Here is an 18,536-nt window from a genome sequence, read left to right as displayed (position 1 = left end):
TGCTTGGTTCCATTTACCACCGGACATTGTTTTCAACAGGGTCTTTTATTGGTGTTTGTCATCTCTGCTGTGCAGACTGAGAGTGGTCCTGTCTCCTCATCTGTCTTAAGTAGCAGCAGCAGCTCATTAGGTAGCTATGCTAGTTGCTCCTTATTTCCAGGTGCTTGTATGGGCCCTTAAGGATTTCCTTTGTGGTCTATATAGAAGTACCTGAAAAAACTCTGCTTTCCATAAAAAACTGCTAGCTTTCCATAAACCAACAGCAAACGTGCCAGAAAACTACTGGTATGAAGTACAGGATACAAACTGTTGATGTTTTGGAGAGGGTTACTAAGGCATTGTCTACACTAGAAAGATTTGTAGATGCAAATTACAATGATAATCAAAAAGCATTGTAATTACAGCATTTGTGCCCATCCACACAGTACTCATTGTGTCGCCAAAGTGCATCCACAACTGGTGCTCTAGTGTCAACATTGAGAGCAGTGCACTGTGGAAGCTATCTCAATATGCAACTCGCCACCTTGTGCCATTAGGAGTTGTGGGAAGGCGGAGAAGACTGCAGTGCATCATGGTGTGGGCTCAGTGTCCCATGATGCACTGATTTCCATTCCGTCACTCTGTGGGTGTCCGACTGTGTTTCACGGCATTTTTCAATGCCCGCAACAGAGTTTCCTGAGCTCCCGCCCTCTGGCTGCAAAGATGAATCCTTCACTGCTCTCCACTTTTGCTGTCAGTGTTCTGAACACATCACGGCTGGTTATGCAGTATATCATGAGCTCCCAAGCAGAACAGGAATCCGAGGCACCTGACCTGCTGTGTGTCATACAAAAACAACGCTGGATTACTGTTTGCATTCACAAAGCATCTGCACATGGTGCACTGCTACTTTTGGGCACGCAAAACAAGCACTGAGTGGGGGGATTGCATCATTATACAGATCAGGGATGACAAGCAGTGGCTCCAGAACCTTTGAATGTGTAAATTACCTTCACGGAACGCTGTTCAGAGCTCACCCCCGCCCTGCAGCGCAAGAACACCAGAACAAGAGCTGCCATCTCGATGGAAAAGTGCGTGGCAATTGCTGCGTGGAAGCTGACAACTCCAGACTGCTATTGGTCAGTTGTGAATCAGTTTGGAGTTGGGAAGTCCACTGTTGGTGTTGTGTTATTGCAAGTGTGCAGGGCCATTAATCATATTCTGCTGCGAAGGACTGAGCGTCTGGGGAATGTGCATGAAATAGTGGATAGTTTCACAGCGATGGAATTCCCTAACTGTGGCAGAGTGATAGATGGCACACATATTCCAAGTTTGGCCTCAGGCCATCTTGCAACGGAGTACATCAATTGAAAGGGGTACTTTTCTGTTGTACTGCAGGTGTTTGTGGATTACCGTGGACGTTTCACTGACATCAATACAGGGTAGCCAGGGTAGGTGCATGACACCCGCTTCTTCAGGAACACTGGCCTGTACAGAAAGCTGTAAGCAGGGACTTTCTTTCCAGACCAAAAGTTTCCTATGGGGGATATTGAAATGCCCATTTTGATCCTGGGAGACCCAGCTTACCCATGCCATGGCTCATGAAGCCTTAGACTGGCAATTTGGAACAGCAGCGAGCTTGTCAATTTCTCCAGCTCCTGGTAGGGAATGGGGAAGGGAGAAGCCCTGGACTGCTTCTCCATGGGGCAGCCTTGTCAATTTCACAACTCAGCCATGGAATTGACAAGACTGCCCCAACCCCCAGCAGGGAGTGGAAGGGAGCTAGAAGCCTGGGCAACTGGACCCTACTCCTCAGGGGCGAGAAGCCCCAGGTAGCTTCCCCCTGGAAACAGCAAGGGAGGAAGCTCCAGGAGGCTTTCCCCAGCTTCTAGTGGTGAACAGGGAGTTGTGGGGGCAGCCCACTGGGAGCTCAAGAACCTGTGGGGCTCTAGCAGGGAACTGAGAGACCAGGCTCTCAGCTCCCCACACTGCCCCTTAGGTCCGTGGAAGTGCTCCTGGTGAGGATGCACTCCACTGACCCAAGGAAGGTAGTATGGACATCAGCTGTGGTGGCTGTAAGTCGACCTATGTTAGGTCGAATTATTTTTATAGTGTAGACAAGATAAGAAAACAGGTTATTTAAAAAGGACGTTAGCTAACATGTTTTAACTAAATTCTGTTTTTAAAATGCACTGGCTCCTGGTGCAGACAGAGTTTAAGCACCTTTAAAAGATAGAACCTTGTCCGGATCAATCCCTAGGACTTCACAGCTGACCTTTAAAAATGTGAGCCAAATGTAAACTACGTGTTCTCTACCCTAGTCCACAGACAACCTAAATAATAGCTCTGAGAAGTGTGAACTGTACTAAATTATCACATTTGAAGTGTGATGACAAATTAAATGCCAACATTATCTACCTCAATGGTCATCATTTTAGTAAGAACATAAATCAATGAGTTTACCTCTCATTGTTGGATATAGTGAGGCAACTAGATTTTGTCAAGTGTTGAAAGAACAAGAAATTCAAACTAACCTCCAAAATCTGAAGGTTTCACTGTACCCCTACCCAAAACTGCGGGAGCACAGAGAGACATCCCCAACTCACTACAAAAAGTTTCAATGCCTCTTAAGTGCTGAAACCCATACAGGGCTCGCAAGTCTTCCTGGATACCAGAAGCCTCAAAAGTCACCTTCAAAACTTCAAAAACCTCCCATGTTCCCCCAAACAACTTCTACAATGCAGTTAAGAGTTTTCAATACAAACATTTGTGACCAATTTAAAACTGAATTTAATATCAAAATACATAAGCACAAAAAATATTTTATGGATAATTTTCTCATGTTTCACTCACTTTAAAAAAAAAATCACTTTATTTTGTGTCACTAAGAAATTCAGTGTGTTCACTGCAGTACCACTGCAGACTTTATATCCACGTTTCCACCAAGTACTTTGGGGCTTTGCTCCTAATTTGCACAGAAGAACTAAAATAAAGAAGTCTGCTTGAGACAAGACCCAAGAGGCCTAGGGATTCTGACCAGCTACTCTCTCTCACCTTGTGTACCTCTTCAAGTGTACAGAAGTGGAATCCTCTTTGGACCCTCCGATCACCTCTTAATCTTCAAGCAGCAATGGACCAAAAAGATGCCTGCCGTTATGTAGATCTGATGTGCCACACAGGGTCTTGTCTGGCCTGAAAGCCAGATTCCCACCCTTCCAGTGGCATAAAACATTAGCTTGTATCTCTAGCAGTTCACATTGTAATTTAAATGGGGGTAAAGGGGGGGAAAACAACACTATCACATATCTATTTTACATTTCAGCATCTCACAATTTAACCTGGCTAGAAAAAAACAGCACCCTAGTAAAAAAAACTATTTCAGTTTCTGTTGAAGCAGGGTGCTTGCAGCACACATGCATCTGTACCCTAGCATTGACTGATAGGGCTGAAATAGAATTGTATGAATGATTTTAAAATGTGTTTTCATAGTTCAGCTGTTGGAGAAACGTATGTCCATAAGATCTCAAGCTGTAAACCTGCCGTTTATTAAACATGTCCAGGAAGGCCTTAAATAGTGGTTTTCTGCATGTATATTGCCAAAAGTCTCTCAATGCAGCATAAAACTGTTCTTGCGAATGTTTTTGTCTATTCAAAGTGCTGCTGAAAAAAGACTGTGTATACTGGAACACAGGAGTTGCCATACCATTATCAGTCCACTGATCAGTCTAAGTCTGACATCCAGCACGTGTTTCAGAAGAGAGGACACAAAACTGCACAGTCAGCTATTACAGAATAATCTACCCATATGGAGAGTTTCTTTTTAGTCTTAGTCATTTAGAGGTTGTCTTAATTATTTTTGAAATTACTATGTCCAAACAGCTCCAGTAATCGAATAGCATTTCACGATTTTAAAAATCAGAATTTTCACATTCTGCTAAAATTTCCCATATATATTAGAGATAACAGTGTGGAGAGGGGTAATGATAACCAGGCTTCAGTTATCTGATCAGCTGCCTAAAGTACAAATACTAAACATATTAAAGTAAACTGGTTAACAACTGTCTATGGAAAATTCCCTTTGCCTCTGGATAATCCATTTCCAGCTGCATACTCATCCATTATTGTGTTTGTTGCTAAACTGCTGTTCTAGAGATGATGATGATCCCAAGTAACCTTCTGCCTATTAAAGAAATTGGTAAATTTCTGGTGCCAACAGCCACATACTTTCAAATGGCAGGTGTTTAGTTAGTGGAAGCAACATTGTGGCTCTGAACAATTAAAAGGTTTTGTTGGATTAATTACACAAACAGAAGAACTTTGCTGATCACTTGTGAACTAAAAATGAAGGCACTCATCCCAATAACTATATGATTATCACATTCTGACAGTTTGATGTCTTACCAATATCACAGAATCACTCATCAGTGACAACTGATTCATGCATATGTTGAACACAAAATGAGTGGTCTCCTCACACTCTTACTTTTAAATTTTTAAATTTGTGACCACAAACATTAGAAAGTTGTTTTAAAAAGCTAGCGAAATTTTGTGCAGTATTTCCATTTTGTGTAGCACATGAGTGAGGGATCTTTCATCTACTGTGCATTTAATTTTCCTGTATACTCTTACATGTTGTAAGGGCAAAAAAACCCAAAGAAAACAATAAAAAAAAACAGAAATTTGGAAAACTTCATTCAAAATCTGCAAAATTCTAGTTCACAACAAGCCTTTACAAAACAAGAATCTTGGAACCTATATTGCAGGTGTACTTGCAAATGAGGATGCCTTTGGAGCAGTATGGCTACAACTACCAGCGTACAATCTAACAAGCATACTTAAGAGAACCTACTCCCCTGACACGAGAGACTGGTTGTCACAAAGACATATGCTGAGCTGCTATTGATAAGTTTTGCTTCACAACAACCCTCGCCAAATTCTGTGTACCAATGAAATCAAGGAACTATTTGTTTAGCAATGAAACTAAGGCATTCTGTACTCATCCTCTGAAACGGAAGTAAGGAATCATATTGTAGTTTGAAAGAAAGATTTACTTATTCATTAGCTTTTCTATGGTTTCTGCAGTCAATATAGTTCAGCATAGTTTCTGACCATAATAGAACCATTAATTAATTAAGCCGCAGCAGATGTGACATAAATGTTATTCCCATTTTAGAGACTAACACACAGGCAGAGAAGTTATATAACTTGTTCAAGGTGATACATGAAGTCTGCAACAAAGCTGGAAATAAAGCCCTGATCACCTTATTCCCAGTTCTATGCCTTCCCCACAAGACCAAATAAAATAAGTGACAGAGATGAAGAAGCAGAGAAAATTCCCAACTACAAATCTCCTTTCAACCTTTCCCTCCCAAAATAACCTTTCATGGTTGGGAGGTTTTTTCTATTTTTGTTATTCTTTATGACGACCAAGCCTGTTTTTCAAAAAAATACTCTGTGGGTCACTTTTAAGCAGTGCAAGAGCAGAGTTCAGGTTTGGAGAATAAGAGAGAAGCTGATAATAGAAAGACAAAAATCTACATAGATAAGGTTTACAAGCAGACAGGGAGACTTTGGAAAGATTAGCAAGAAAAGAGTTTTGTTTTTTTAATTGTGTGGGTCTCCAAATAAGCTTGCTTCTTAAATTGGTGTTGTTTAAACATAACTGGCATATACATGGAGGGAAGAAAACCCAATACATCTATACCCCACAAATGGTTGTAGGGGAGTTCAGCTGAATTGGCAAGCTTCTTCTCCTGCTTTACAAGTCCAAAATCCCAGATTTACTAGAACAAGCTCCCATTGGGAATGTCTACAGGGTTGCATCAGTTTAACTAATAGTGAGATTTAAAATCTATTTAACAGGTGCAAAAAGCTGTGTAGACATTCAAATGAACATAAACCTATTTGTAATCTGTTTAAGATAAATTAATATACAGTTAATATAAAACTGTATGAATCCCTCTAACTGAAATAAATGTCTATGTAGGGTTTTGCACTGGTTTAACAAAAAATTTTTTTAAAAGGATTCAAGTTAAATCGGTACAACTTCCGCATTTAGACAAGACCTAATTTTTTTTTTTTTAATTGTGGGGTTTTTTTTATATCAGCATTGCTAACTCAATTTCTTTTAATACACACCTTTCCCTCTCTAGCCTAGTACATCACCTACTCTGTGGTCCCCATCCCCTCACACACACAATGTTGGTAATGAAATGTTTACCACAACTACTTGATGTAGAGTAAAGTATATTCTTTTTACTTTTAAGCTGTCTTGCATGTTTTTGCATAGTTTGAATGCTGTTCTAGAAATCTTTTGAAATAAATGTTTTAAACAACACTTTGCAAAAACACACTTACACAGAAAAAACAGACTTTCCCTTACCATCTAAGCTAGGGGTAATCATTTCTTGTCAAGGTATAGTCAAGATCCAGACTCCAGAGAAAATAATACAAAAACAATAATAATGCTAATAAACAAAATAAAAAGTAAATAAAAAGATTTCAGTCCATTTAAAGCATCTGGTGGTCTGGATTTGGCCTGGTAGCCTATTGACTACCCCGATCTAAGCTGTAGGTTGGTTCCATGCTCAAGTAGAGTTCTGGTTGGGGTAACAATATAATACATACTGAGCATTACACATAGCAGAAACTGGTATGTCTGGGTCAGGACCCACAACACAAGAAATCTGTCATTTATGTACTAAAAGCCTCTTAACACCTTACTTTTAAGGGCATTCAGCATGAAAGGAAAAACTGCAACTTTACAGTCACATAAGATGCACGTTATCTGTAATGCTGTTAACATTTAAATTGGTTGCAGTTTGACAATGATATTAACATCTCATGGAGATACAGAGGGTGAGGATAGTAAGAAAAAAATGAGTTCACACTTCTCTTGGTGAATTCTTACCTGCAGAATTTTGAGCAATGCTGGGTTATGAGGGCAAATATCATTTTATTATAAACTTTTTTATAAAATCTAGGATCCTGGAAGGGGGAGGGGAGGGGAGAGAGAAAGAGGAAAACTTGGAAAAAATTACAGTATTTCTGATTTTTTTCTACCAATGGTCCAACAGAAGCCATCTATCACATTTTCTTCAGTATGCATAAAAGTTGGAAAAATACAGAATCATATACATAATGAAAAACTATGTTGCACTTAAGTGGTAGAATATACATATTTTTATAAAATGTTAACTTACTTTCAGAGACTTTAAATAGTTGGATAGCATACTGGGATGGAAGCGATTCTCTTCAGCAACCTGTTCATCATATCTTGGTCCTAACATTGTCTTTAGAGGCAAAAATTTTCCTACAGAACAAAATAAAATTTTATAGTATGTATATATAGACATATATATACGTGCACAACTGATTTTAAAGCTATATGCAAAACAGCTTCACAGAGGCTCAACAATAACCTAACTGCTTGAATTAAAAACAAGCTCAGGAAAATTTGGCATGTCTGCCCCATGTCATGATGGAGGCTTGAGTGGCACCAGAACACCATGCACCAGAATACCCAAAGTGAAGAGACAGACCCAGCCCCAAAGGACAGGAGCCACGAGTATGGGAAAAGTGAAGAGATGGCCCACTCTCCAACCTCCTGCTCCCCACTGGGGCCCTCCACCCTGCCGGGGCCAGGAGAAATGTGTTTACCGATGGGTTAATCCAGCCCTGGATGTGGCATGCCATCTAAAACCTTTTTGAGACCAAGTGGTGGGTTGGGACCCACTGTTTGGGAAAAACTGGATTAGAGTAACTAAAAAAACCCTCAGATTATTCAATATTTTAAAATGATTGAATAGCTCTTAGTTTGATGTAAGCTCCTGAACTACTGCACATGAAAAAAGTTACCATAGTAACATTTAAATTCAGGATGGCCAGAACAAGAAAATAGGATTTTAAAGTCAATTTGTAAACCTGATCATGTAAACATCAGTTCTGATGGTTTCTAAGTATAAGTGTTCCAAAGACAGCCTTAACAGAGCCAGATAGAGTCAGAAACATCCTTTTACTGTCAGCCCTTTTCATTATAACTGTTCCACAGTAACAGAGCTCTCTCCCTATCAGCATCATGGAACAGCAACATTCTACAGAAAATACTATGCTTACCTGTGATTATGCGACTTTTGAGAATGTTTACTTTAGAAGAAGTGTCAAGACTTGACCTTATTAAAGAAAGGTCTGTTCAATGATTATTGCTTGAAGGCTCAGCTTTTTAATTTATGTGCTTTTATTGTTCACACAACACATCCAGCCTTCCCAAAAGTTCTCTATCATCGCTTTTCTAAATTTCAATAAATTTTAGGCATTTTGTACAAAGATTCTGTATTAGTAGTATTTGCTGAATTATGTGTCACTATGAATAGCAGTATATAAATTCCAATTTGCAAATACAAAAGAAAATTCAAGAATATGGGTCCCAATCGGCACTAAAGAAATTTTATTTGTATTTACGTAACCTATTGCATAAAAAAAAGCATTTTGAAAAGTGTCAAATACATATAATTCTTATGATCTTCATTTCTAGATACTGACAAACATGGAAAAATTCACTGGGTTAAAACAGCCTTTTTATCCACTCTCATGCACCAAAGCACTTTGGTTGTGCACATTCTGCAATCATAGAATTACCAGAACAAAAAACTTTGTTAGGACAGAATCAGAGGTTATAAGTGACTACTTATGCTAAAACAGAGGTTCTCAAACTATGAGGCACACCTCCCGCCCAGTGCCAGGGGAGATGCCAGTAGCCCATCTTTTGGCCAGGGGCGTAGTGCTGTCAGAGTTCTCAAAAGTCCCAGAACTTTGCTTGGTCTGGGGGCCAGCCATGGGGGCATGGAAGCAGCTTGTAAGGGCTCCTCTGCTCCAACCAATGTTCCACTCCCCAAATCAGCCCTGCCCACAGCAGCACAGAGGTTCTCTTGCTTCCCCATCTTCCCCAAGCATCACAGGGCCTCCCGTGCCCTCCCATCTTCCCCCTCTGCTACACTCTCCAGTTCAGCCAGGGCTCCTCCATCTTCCTCTGTGCTGTCCTGTGACAACCTCTCCCACTTCCCCCAATGCCTATGGCTGGCCTATGACCTTGAAAGAGTTAAGAGTCTAAAAGAAATAAAATAGTTGTAGTAATAGAAAAGGAATTCATGGCTCCAATATTAGGAAATAAGTTTAGGAAAACAATGGGTTAACCCTCTGCTAAAGAAGGGGAATTCTTCTTTCACCCTCTGTTAAAGAAAGGGAGTCTGTCTTTCTTTCACCCTCTGATAAAGAAAGGGAGTTTTTCTCTGCTGAAGGAAGAAGCACTTATCTAGTCATAAATTCTGGCTTCAGGAATTTCACCAGACAGGGGTAAAAGGGAGGGAGACTTTTCTTATCTGATAAGTGAAAGAATGTCAGCTTGAAAAAAAAACCATTAGAGAGGACAAGAGGTAAAATAGAAAGGCTTAAAGAGGTAATAGAATATTAGCACACACCTTGCATAGAAAATTCGCTTATTAGCATGAACATGGATCTATATATGTAGTATGTGGAAGAAAATGTATGTAATAGGCGGTCGCGAAAGTTGTAAACCTTTTATTACCCAGCCAATGGGGAACGAAGGGAGGGATTTTCTCGGCCGGGATAGGGAATATAAACTGTTAAACAAAGAAAGGGGGGTGCGCTCCTTACTGAATAGATTTTTGTTCTGGAGTTGTGCCCAGCTTTGCAAACCTGTTAAAGAAATAAAAGTAGTCTGTTTTTTACTCTTTACCCGCTTATATCCGATGTTCTTTATTAAAACCTTTTTAGTCCTAAGTGGACAAATTGAAAAGGTATTATTTACAACCTTTTCCCAAATGCCCAAGACCAGTGATAACTGCAGATATTCTAGTCCATTCTTCCTCTGCTATCCCTTGGTAAAGCTCTAAGTAGCAGCCTAAGCACTAGAGCTGTCTGCAGACTTCGGAAGACAGCATTGCATTGGTATATGTTTAGTTCCAATTCAGAAAAGTTTTCTAATACTAAGGGTTCTGAAAATGGGGGGGAGGGGAATTAAATGAAAGCTCAGGTTCTGCAGAAATCACTAATATTCTTGCTACAGTATTCACCATCATCCCACTTCAATAAGAATACCCACCTAACTTCAACTGTGTCTCCTTGTTTTTTGTATTGTAAGTTTGTTATTGGATGTATATTGTGATTTTATTAAATGTGTATTAAAGTTTTTGAAGGATAATGTTCTCAAGGAACATTAATTATGAGAGAATTCTGTAAGTTCTCATAGTATGTTAGGATGCTAATATTGAGTGTCATTCACATGATGGTAGCAAGACATTACTGAAGTGGAAGGTTTTGCATTATTACAGATTCGGCTGCTTTTTTCTGGAAATAAAGATTAAGTACCAGCAGAGACTGAAGTGTCAAAAGATGACATGCTGGAGCAAGATGATAATTTAAAAAACATTTCAAGTGTTCTGATGGAGCTCAAGTATGAAGTGGCTGTATGCCAGCAAAAATATGCCCTCTTTCATTTAAAACAGTTACTGTATCAGAGGACAGATGGTGGAAAATGTTGTGCCTATATTTAAAAAGGCTTGTGGGGTGATTCAAGGAATTACAGTCCAGTCAACCTTTCATAGGTACCTAGTAAATTGTTTGAAGTGATCATTAAAAATAGAATAATAAAACTCCTGTAGAATCATGATAGTTTTATGCTTAGATATACTAGTGACTGCTTGGATCACAAACTTCTTTGACACAATTCAATTAACATAACTGTCAAGAGGAGCTCATCAGAAATCCCCCCTCAACACAAAAAGGAGTTGTGAACATGCCCAGAAGTCTGGACTGAGTGCGGGAAGGGTTTTGCTACATATTGCTTGTCTGGCATTTGCACTGGTTTAGGCAGGATACACAAACTGAGATACAGACAGGTGGAAGGAGCAGCTGCAAGCAGGGTGCGTGACCCTGGAAGATAGCTAGGGAGAGGTTCTTGGTGTTGTGAGCAAAGAAGTTGCTTGCTGCTATTTGACTCCTTTTGTGTTCAGAGACAGCACTTTGTATGTTCTTTGTAAATAAACAAAACTGCATCAAAGAAATACTTATCACCAATTTCTACTCCCAAATGAAACATCCCCAATCTATAACTTGCCATTTGGATCGAAAAAAAGGCAAGTAGGATCCAGTTTGCAGGAAGAGAGATTGTGAGCAGGTATACCTCTTGAACCAAGATATAACAAATGGAGTTATTTGCAAAAGACAGAAATGACCAACAGAAATTAAAAGACCTAAAACAAGAGCTGAACATTTCACAAAAGGAATTAAGACTAATCAATAAACCAACTTAACAGCTTTCTTTGACAGGGTAACATGCCTTGTGGATAGGAAGGGAAGCGATAGATGTGGCATGTCTTGACTTTAATAAAGTTTTTCATATGGTCTCGCATGACCTTCTCATAAACAAACTAGGGAAATACAACCTAGATGGAGCTACTATAAGGTGTGTGAATAACTGGTTGGAAAACCATTCCCAAAGAGCAGTTATCAGTGGTTCAGTGTCAAGCTGGAAGGGCATATTCAGTGGAGTCCTGAAGGGATCAGTCCGGGGTCCAGTTTTGTTCAATATCTTCATCACTGATTTAGAATCTAGATAATGGCATTGAAAGTACACTTATAAAGTCTGCAGACAATACCAAGATGGGAGGCATTGCAAGTGCTATAGGGGATAGGATTAAAATTCAAAATGATCTGGACAAATGGTCTGAAGTAAATAGGATGAAATTCAATAAGGACAAATGCAAAGTACTCCACTTAGGAAGGAACAATCAGTTGCACACATACAAAATGGGAAATGTCTGCCTAGGAAGGAGTACTGTGGAAAAGGACCTTGGGATTATAGCAGATCACAAACTAAATAAGGGTCAACAGTGTAACCCACTTGCAAAAAAAAAAAAAAAAAAAAAAAGCATCATTTGGGATGTATTAGCAGGATTATTGTAAGGAATACATGAAAAGTAATTCTTCCACTGTACTTCATGCTAATCAAGCCTCAACTGGAGTATTGTGTCCAGTTCTGGCTGCCACATTTCAGGAAAGATGTGGACAGATTGGAAAAGGTCCAGAGGAGAGCAACAAAAATGATTAGAGGTCTAGAAACATGACCTATCAGAGAAGATTGAAAAAGCTCCTCTCCAGACTACACAAACCCAGAAGACTGAGGGGGAACATGATAACAGTCTTCAAGTACATAAGAGGCTGCTACAAGGAGGAAGGAGAAAAATTGTTCTCCTTAACTTCTGAGGATAGAACAAGGAACAATGGGCTTAAATTGCCACAAGGGCGATTTAGAGTGGACATTAGGAAAAACTTCCTGTCAGGATAATTGAGCACTGGAATAAATTGCATTGGGAGGTTGTGGAATCTCCATCATTGGAGGTTTTTAAGAACAGGTTAGACAAACACTTGCCAGGATTGGTCTAGTTATTATGTAGTCCTACTTTGAATGCAAGGGATTGGACTTACATGACCTCTTTTGGTCCTTTCCGGTTCTACACTCTGAGTCTAAGATCTAAAACAAGAGGTGAGGGTTTCCCAGAAAGGGCACGGAGATGACTTTCAGGCTGAAATTAGATTGCTTTTCGAGTGGCAACTATACGAAACCCAGCTGCAACCCACCCAGTCTGGCATAGTAAAACAGATTGATAAGGTGACCAACAATCTGACTGCCATAAACCAGAAGTTTTTCATGAAATACTGGAGACCAAAGAGGCTTTGGACATTTGGAACTCGCTAACCGAAATGAGTGCACCAAGGACTTATGGATGAGAAAATTTAGCTCCAGAAAGAAATCAACGGGTCACAGACAACAGTGGAAGGCAGCTACCTTAATGAGGAATTGAGCCAGCCAAGAACTGGGATAAGACCAGATATTTACAATGGTTTTCTATGCTGTTTATAATCCATGGAGGCCCAAAGAGGAGAGGTTGGGCTGTCCCAGCTCAAATGATACAAAAGTCCACTTTTGAGGGGAAAAGCTCCCTGAGCGGTTTATTTGGCTCAAAAGAATGACTAGGACAAGAGATAGAAAGAGGAGTTATTAGCAGCCAAACTAAGTGAGCTCTCTGATGGTGCTCCATCCAGAAAACAGATTGAGTTATTGAGAACTCGTATAAGCCCTTAATATAGTTTGGAGCTAGCCATCAAGCTGTGCCCTGACCAGCTTCAATAGAACAAGACGACAATGGAAAGAAGAAACCCCATCTAAACTGGAAGACAACCTGCAGAGACTTGTGATCCTGGCATACCCAGATACCACAGAGACCTTCCAAGATAAACTGGTAATGGACCAATTTATAGATGCTTATCTGGATTTGGGACTTGCAAATCAGTGAAAGGAAGCCAAAGACACTCCAAGAAAATGTCTACATAACAAAGAAAAACCCGCAGCTGGCCCGTGCCAGCCGATTCAGACTCACAGGGCTCGGGCTGCAGGACTGTTTTACTGCTGTGCAGACATCTGGGCTCAAACTAGAGCCCATGGTCTAGGACCCTGCAAGGTGGGAGGGTCTGAGAGCTCGAGTTCCAACCTGAGCTTACAATGCTTACAGTTTTGGGGGACAGAATTTCAGCCTGGCCGCTTCCTCTACATCCCATGGGTTCTGAGAAAGTAGCTGTGGAAGTTGAGGTTGGAAGGTGAATCCCCCATTCAAACTGAATGGGCAGGTTCTGCAGTCAAGCAAGCCAATTCCACAGAAACAATAAGCACTTCACAGGGGCCGAGTGAAAGGGACCCCTCTCTAGTGGCTGAAAAAAAGTTCATCAAGGAGGAAAAATCCCAAAGGAGATTTGGTGGGAACAAAAATCAATAGGAGTCTGATCTGAAAACATCCTGGCAGAAAGACACTGCACATATGTAGATAGTTAACCTCGTATCATAGGGGCATCATTTGCTACAGGACAAGGAAGTAGTTGCTCCCACAATCGCTTTGGTTTCCCCCTGATTTTTCACAGGTCTTTATGCTCCATTATGTCTTCCGCTTCTCTCCTCCACCTGCCAACTTTACGGGATATAATACAATCACATATAGTGTTCTATATGCTGACAACTTTCTTCCCTCCAAAATTTTTCTGAAAGGAGGTTGCTGTTGTGTCATTTTTAATTTGTTGAACTGTTTATTTTCTTTCTATTTGGGATGGGTCATGCAGGGCATTACCATTTAGGACGCTATCAGGACAATGGAGGAGCTAAAATGGTTGTTACACTAAGAGGTCATGCTGAAAGTCAGAGTTTAAGGACACAAGGGACCACCAGATCATCTTGTGTGACTTCATGTATATCACAGACCAACACCACCCAGCACCTGCACACTAAACCCTACAACCAAATTTAAACCAAAGTGTTACAGCCCACAGAAGCCTAGATTATTATGCACCACAGACAGAAAAGAAGAGTGATCGAGGTGCCCCAGTGCTCAAAGGTCTCCCACAAGGGCTAGAAAATGGTTAGGTGAAATATAATCCCAACAAGTGACCTGCACCCACATGCTGCAGAGGAAGGCAAAAAAAAAAAAAAAAAAAAAAAAAAACCAAAGTCACTGCCAATCTGACCTGGGGAAAAAAATCCTTCCTGAACCCATACACAGCAATCAGTTAGAGCCCAAGCATGTGAGCAAGAACCAGCAGGCCAAGCACTGAGAGAAAGTGCCACCTCAGAGCACTGGCTCTCCTCATCCAATATCCCATCTCCATACATGACCATCCCTGATGTTTCAGAGAAAGGAGTTAAAACAACTCTCAGAAAACACTGGGGGCAGAAGGAGGTGGGTAGAGGAGGAGAGAATCCCTTCCTGACCCCCTGTAGGTGGCTAGATGAAACCCTGATGCATGAAGTACCAGTGACTGCTTGGATTACAAACCTCTTTGAGACTGAACGTGAATATACCCTTCAATTAATGTAACAGGCAAGATAATTTAATTAAAACCCCCTCAAATACGACAGAAGGGGTTGTGAACCCAGCCAGAAATTTGGACTGAATGGCCAGAGAGGTGTTGCTGAGCATTGTTTGCAGGAAGGTTTATGTGAGAGAAGGGGGGAAAGCAACTTACACTCAGAGAGACTGAAGCAGATAGACACAGCAATAAGTAGCAGCTGAAAACACTTTATCTGACTGTGGAAGAAACCAGGAGAGAGGCTTTTGGGTCAGGGATGCAGGCTGAAGAGTGCTCTTGGTGCTGTGAGGAAAGCTGTTTCCTGATATTTGATTCCTTCTGTGTTCAGACACACAGGATTTTTCTTTGCAAAGACACAAAACTACACTGAACAAATATCATACCATCACCAATTTCTACTCCCAACTGGAACACCACCAGGGCCCCAAACTTTCATTAGCTGCTCCAGTCAAAAAGGGGCAACAACACAGAGTCTAACCAGCAAGGATTCTGCAAAGGAAAATCGTGTCACACTAAACTATTAGAGTTCTTAAGGTCATGGATAAAGAAGAGGTTCACCTAATTCATTTTGGCTTTCAAAAGGCTTTTGACAAGCTTTGTCACAGGAGGCTACTAAAGAAACGAAGCGGTCATGGGGCAAGAGGTAAAAGTATTGGCATGGATCAAAAACTGGCCACAAGACAAAACAGAGTAAGAATAAGTGTTAAATTTTCATCATCGCAAAAGGTTAACAGCAGAGTGCCTCCAGGTTACATATTAGGTCCAGTGTTTATTACATTTATTAATGTTCCAGAAAGGGATGTGAGCAGTGAGGTAGCAAGATCTGCAGATAACATGGTTATTTAGGCTGCTCAAGTCCATGGAAGGCTGTAAGGAATGTTAGAAGGACTTAAAGGTAGGGGAATGGCAAGCAGAGACAAATTAAGTCCAATGTTGATAAAATACAAAGCAAAACACCCTTAGGGAAAAAATCTTAGACTACTCACACATCTTAAAAGGTTCTAAAGATGCATTAACTCAGGAAAATGAATTGGGTGTTACTGTGGACAATTTAATGAAGATCTCAGCTCAACGTGTAGCTTCATTATAAAAAAACCCAAGAAATTAAGATGCATAAAGAACAGGATAGGGGATAATGCAGAGATTATACTGCCATTATATAAAATCAATAGTATATTCTTATCTAAAATTCGCAGTGCTTGGCACGCAGTCTCAAAAAGAATAATGCAGAATTAGACAGCATTCAGAAACTGGTGACAAAAATTATTAGGGGCATGGGAAAACTTTCATAAGAAGAGATTTGGGTTATAAGAAGACTTAACATGGGGAGGCATATTATTTTATATCTTCCTAAAATGAAATTTCTGAAGCACCTGGTGATGGCCACTGTCAGAGACAGGATGCTGGACTCGAGGACTATAGGTCTGATCCCATATGAAATTCCTATATTCCTAACTAGGTATCTACCTCCACAGACCTTCATCACAGGAAATGCTTTAGTCCTGAACTCAAATTAACTGCTACTAATCCACTGCACTGCATCTATCGTACAATTTTTTTTAAAACCCCTATCCTGTAGAGATACCTATGTTCCTATATATAGCACTTCCCAAGTAAGAGAACCAGATTTGATTTGATTCAAAGATTTCACTCCCTGCTTCTGCTAGATCAAAGGAGAAGTATGTGCAGAAACACAGACAATCCAATTTTTTATCCCATGCTGAATGGAAACCCATTAAGTAGAGAAAGAATCCTGGAAGGCCCCTACAAAAATACAACTGACTGAAACAGAGAGGTTGAGACATGTAAAAGTAAACATGATGGAGGGAAAGAAACATGACCCCAACTCAGCAGTTAAGTATATGGCTAATTTTAAGCACATGAGCAGTCCCTTTGGTTTCAATGAGACTGTTCACGGATTTAAAGGTAGGCATAGATTTAAGTACAATGCTGAATTAAGACCTAGAAGTGGAAGAAGTATGTCTGTAAGGAGCAGTGATGAAAACACTATTTCTTTTCCCCCTCATCAGTCCCTCAGCTAATTTTTTTCAGTTGTGATAAAGACTTTTTAAATTTACAACACTGAAAACTGCTTCAGGGATCTGCACATACAGCCAGTTGGAGAGAGAGACCAATCCTAGCCTGTTTCCCCAGTCAGCGCCCTGTGAAAAGTTTCTGAACTAATTTTCAAAGAACATGTGGGGGATTGCTCAGGTCAGTTTCCATTTAGATCTTTGCTGTTGGAAACATAAACTGAGAAGGACCTCAGGAAGTTTAGACCATTTTCCCATTAGGGCAGATCCCTCCGATCCAGGACGATAACTTTTATTTGTGGACACAGAGCGAAAAGCAGCCACTATTTTACAGACAGTGGGATTTCTGAGAAAAGTGGGCGTGAATGCCGGTCAGTTTCCCCCTAGTCCTTTGTGGGAAGGAGGGCTGCTGTCCTGGGGGGCGGGGCGCAGTTCTGGGGACGGATTAGAGAACGAAGGCATAAAACGGGATCGAAAAGACGGGGGGAAAAAGCAGCAAGAGAGGCGAATTAAAAAGGACAGAGAGGAGCCGAGAGGCCGCCTGGTCCCTAATAAAGGGGTGATGCCTGCAACGCCCCACCCCCGGCCCTTGGGAGCCCGCTTTGTGACCCCCGCACGCAACCGGCCCGGTTTACGGATAAGGTCGCGGGACGGGGCTACGACTCCTGAATCCCCGGGGCCAGAGACCCCGACCGAACACCCGTCCGCCGGCAGCTCGAAGAGGCCCCGCGCCGAGCACCCCGACCCCGCTCACCTGCCACCGGCTGCCCCCTCCTGGGGCAGCGCAGCCAGCGCGGCGGGATCTTGTTGTAGGACATGGCGGGGCTCACGCTGACACCCAGGCGGCGGACCCGTCTCCTCCCCCACACTCCCCTCAGCGGCTCCAGCAACGGTTTCCGCGCGGCAGCTTCATCCAGACCCAACTCCACAGCAACCGCCGCTCCCCACAATGCACCGCGGCAGCGGGAACGCCACTTCCGCTTCCGGGACTTCTCGGCCAGAGCGGCGGCGTTTAACGTCAGCGCCTGAGTCCTCAACCCGCCGCCCAGGCAGGAGCTAGTGGCGCTGGGTGATGAGGGTGCGGGTTTGACACGGAAACCTCCCCCCCGGCCACTGGTGAGTGTGGGAATAGGAGACCTGTGCCCATCTGCTGCTTCTCGCTTAGATTGTAACTTCTTCCTTCTCTGGGTTGCCCTGCTGCTGTGTGTTTGTACAGCACCTAGCACAAGGAAGCCCGGGGATACTGAGCCCTACCACAATCCGAGGAAATAATAGATCAACCCATTGAGCCTGGAAAAAAAACTTAGGGTGACTAGATAGCAAGTGTGAAAAATTTGGACCCTTTTATCGTGGGGGGAATAGTTGTTTATATACGACAAAGCCCCTAAAATAGGGACGTCTGGTCGTCCTTGGAAAAAAACACTTCCTCTTGCTCTTTCTCTTTCTAGACCTTCCATAAGATTCACATGCATGGAGCCTTGTGTCCGCACGCAATCCCATTTAAGTCAGTGTCTCCGTATGAGCAAAAGTTAGCTCTCAACTGTTGGCTTGGGGTCTAAATTATTATTGTTTATTATTTGTATTACCATAGCA

The 18,536-nt window shown here is 41.6% G+C and overlaps 1 protein-coding gene across 4 annotated transcripts in view; it reads right to left on the bottom strand.

Moving 5' to 3' along the window:
- Window positions 1-17,879, bottom strand: part of RNGTT (RNA guanylyltransferase and 5'-phosphatase) — a 411,810-nt gene extending 393,931 nt beyond the window's left edge. For all 4 annotated transcript variants that reach the window (XM_067560703.1, XM_067560706.1, XM_067560704.1 and 1 more), the window contains exons 1-2: window positions 17,698-17,879; window positions 7,182-7,291 (exon numbers count right to left, since the gene is read on the bottom strand). In XM_067560703.1, the coding sequence (XP_067416804.1) occupies window positions 7,182-7,291; window positions 17,698-17,761 (174 nt within the window). In that variant the 5' untranslated portion in view covers window positions 17,762-17,879. The remainder of the gene's footprint in view (window positions 1-7,181; window positions 7,292-17,697) is intronic.
- Between the last annotated feature and the right edge of the window lie 657 nt (window positions 17,880-18,536).

Source organism: Emydura macquarii, unplaced genomic scaffold (genome assembly GCF_026122565.2).
Source record: "Emydura macquarii macquarii isolate MOO-44397 ecotype Brisbane River unplaced genomic scaffold, CSIRO-AGI_Emac_v2 contig_2297, whole genome shotgun sequence".
Taxonomy (NCBI): Eukaryota; Metazoa; Chordata; order Testudines; family Chelidae; genus Emydura; species Emydura macquarii.
This window is presented reverse-complemented; position numbering and strand designations above follow the sequence as displayed.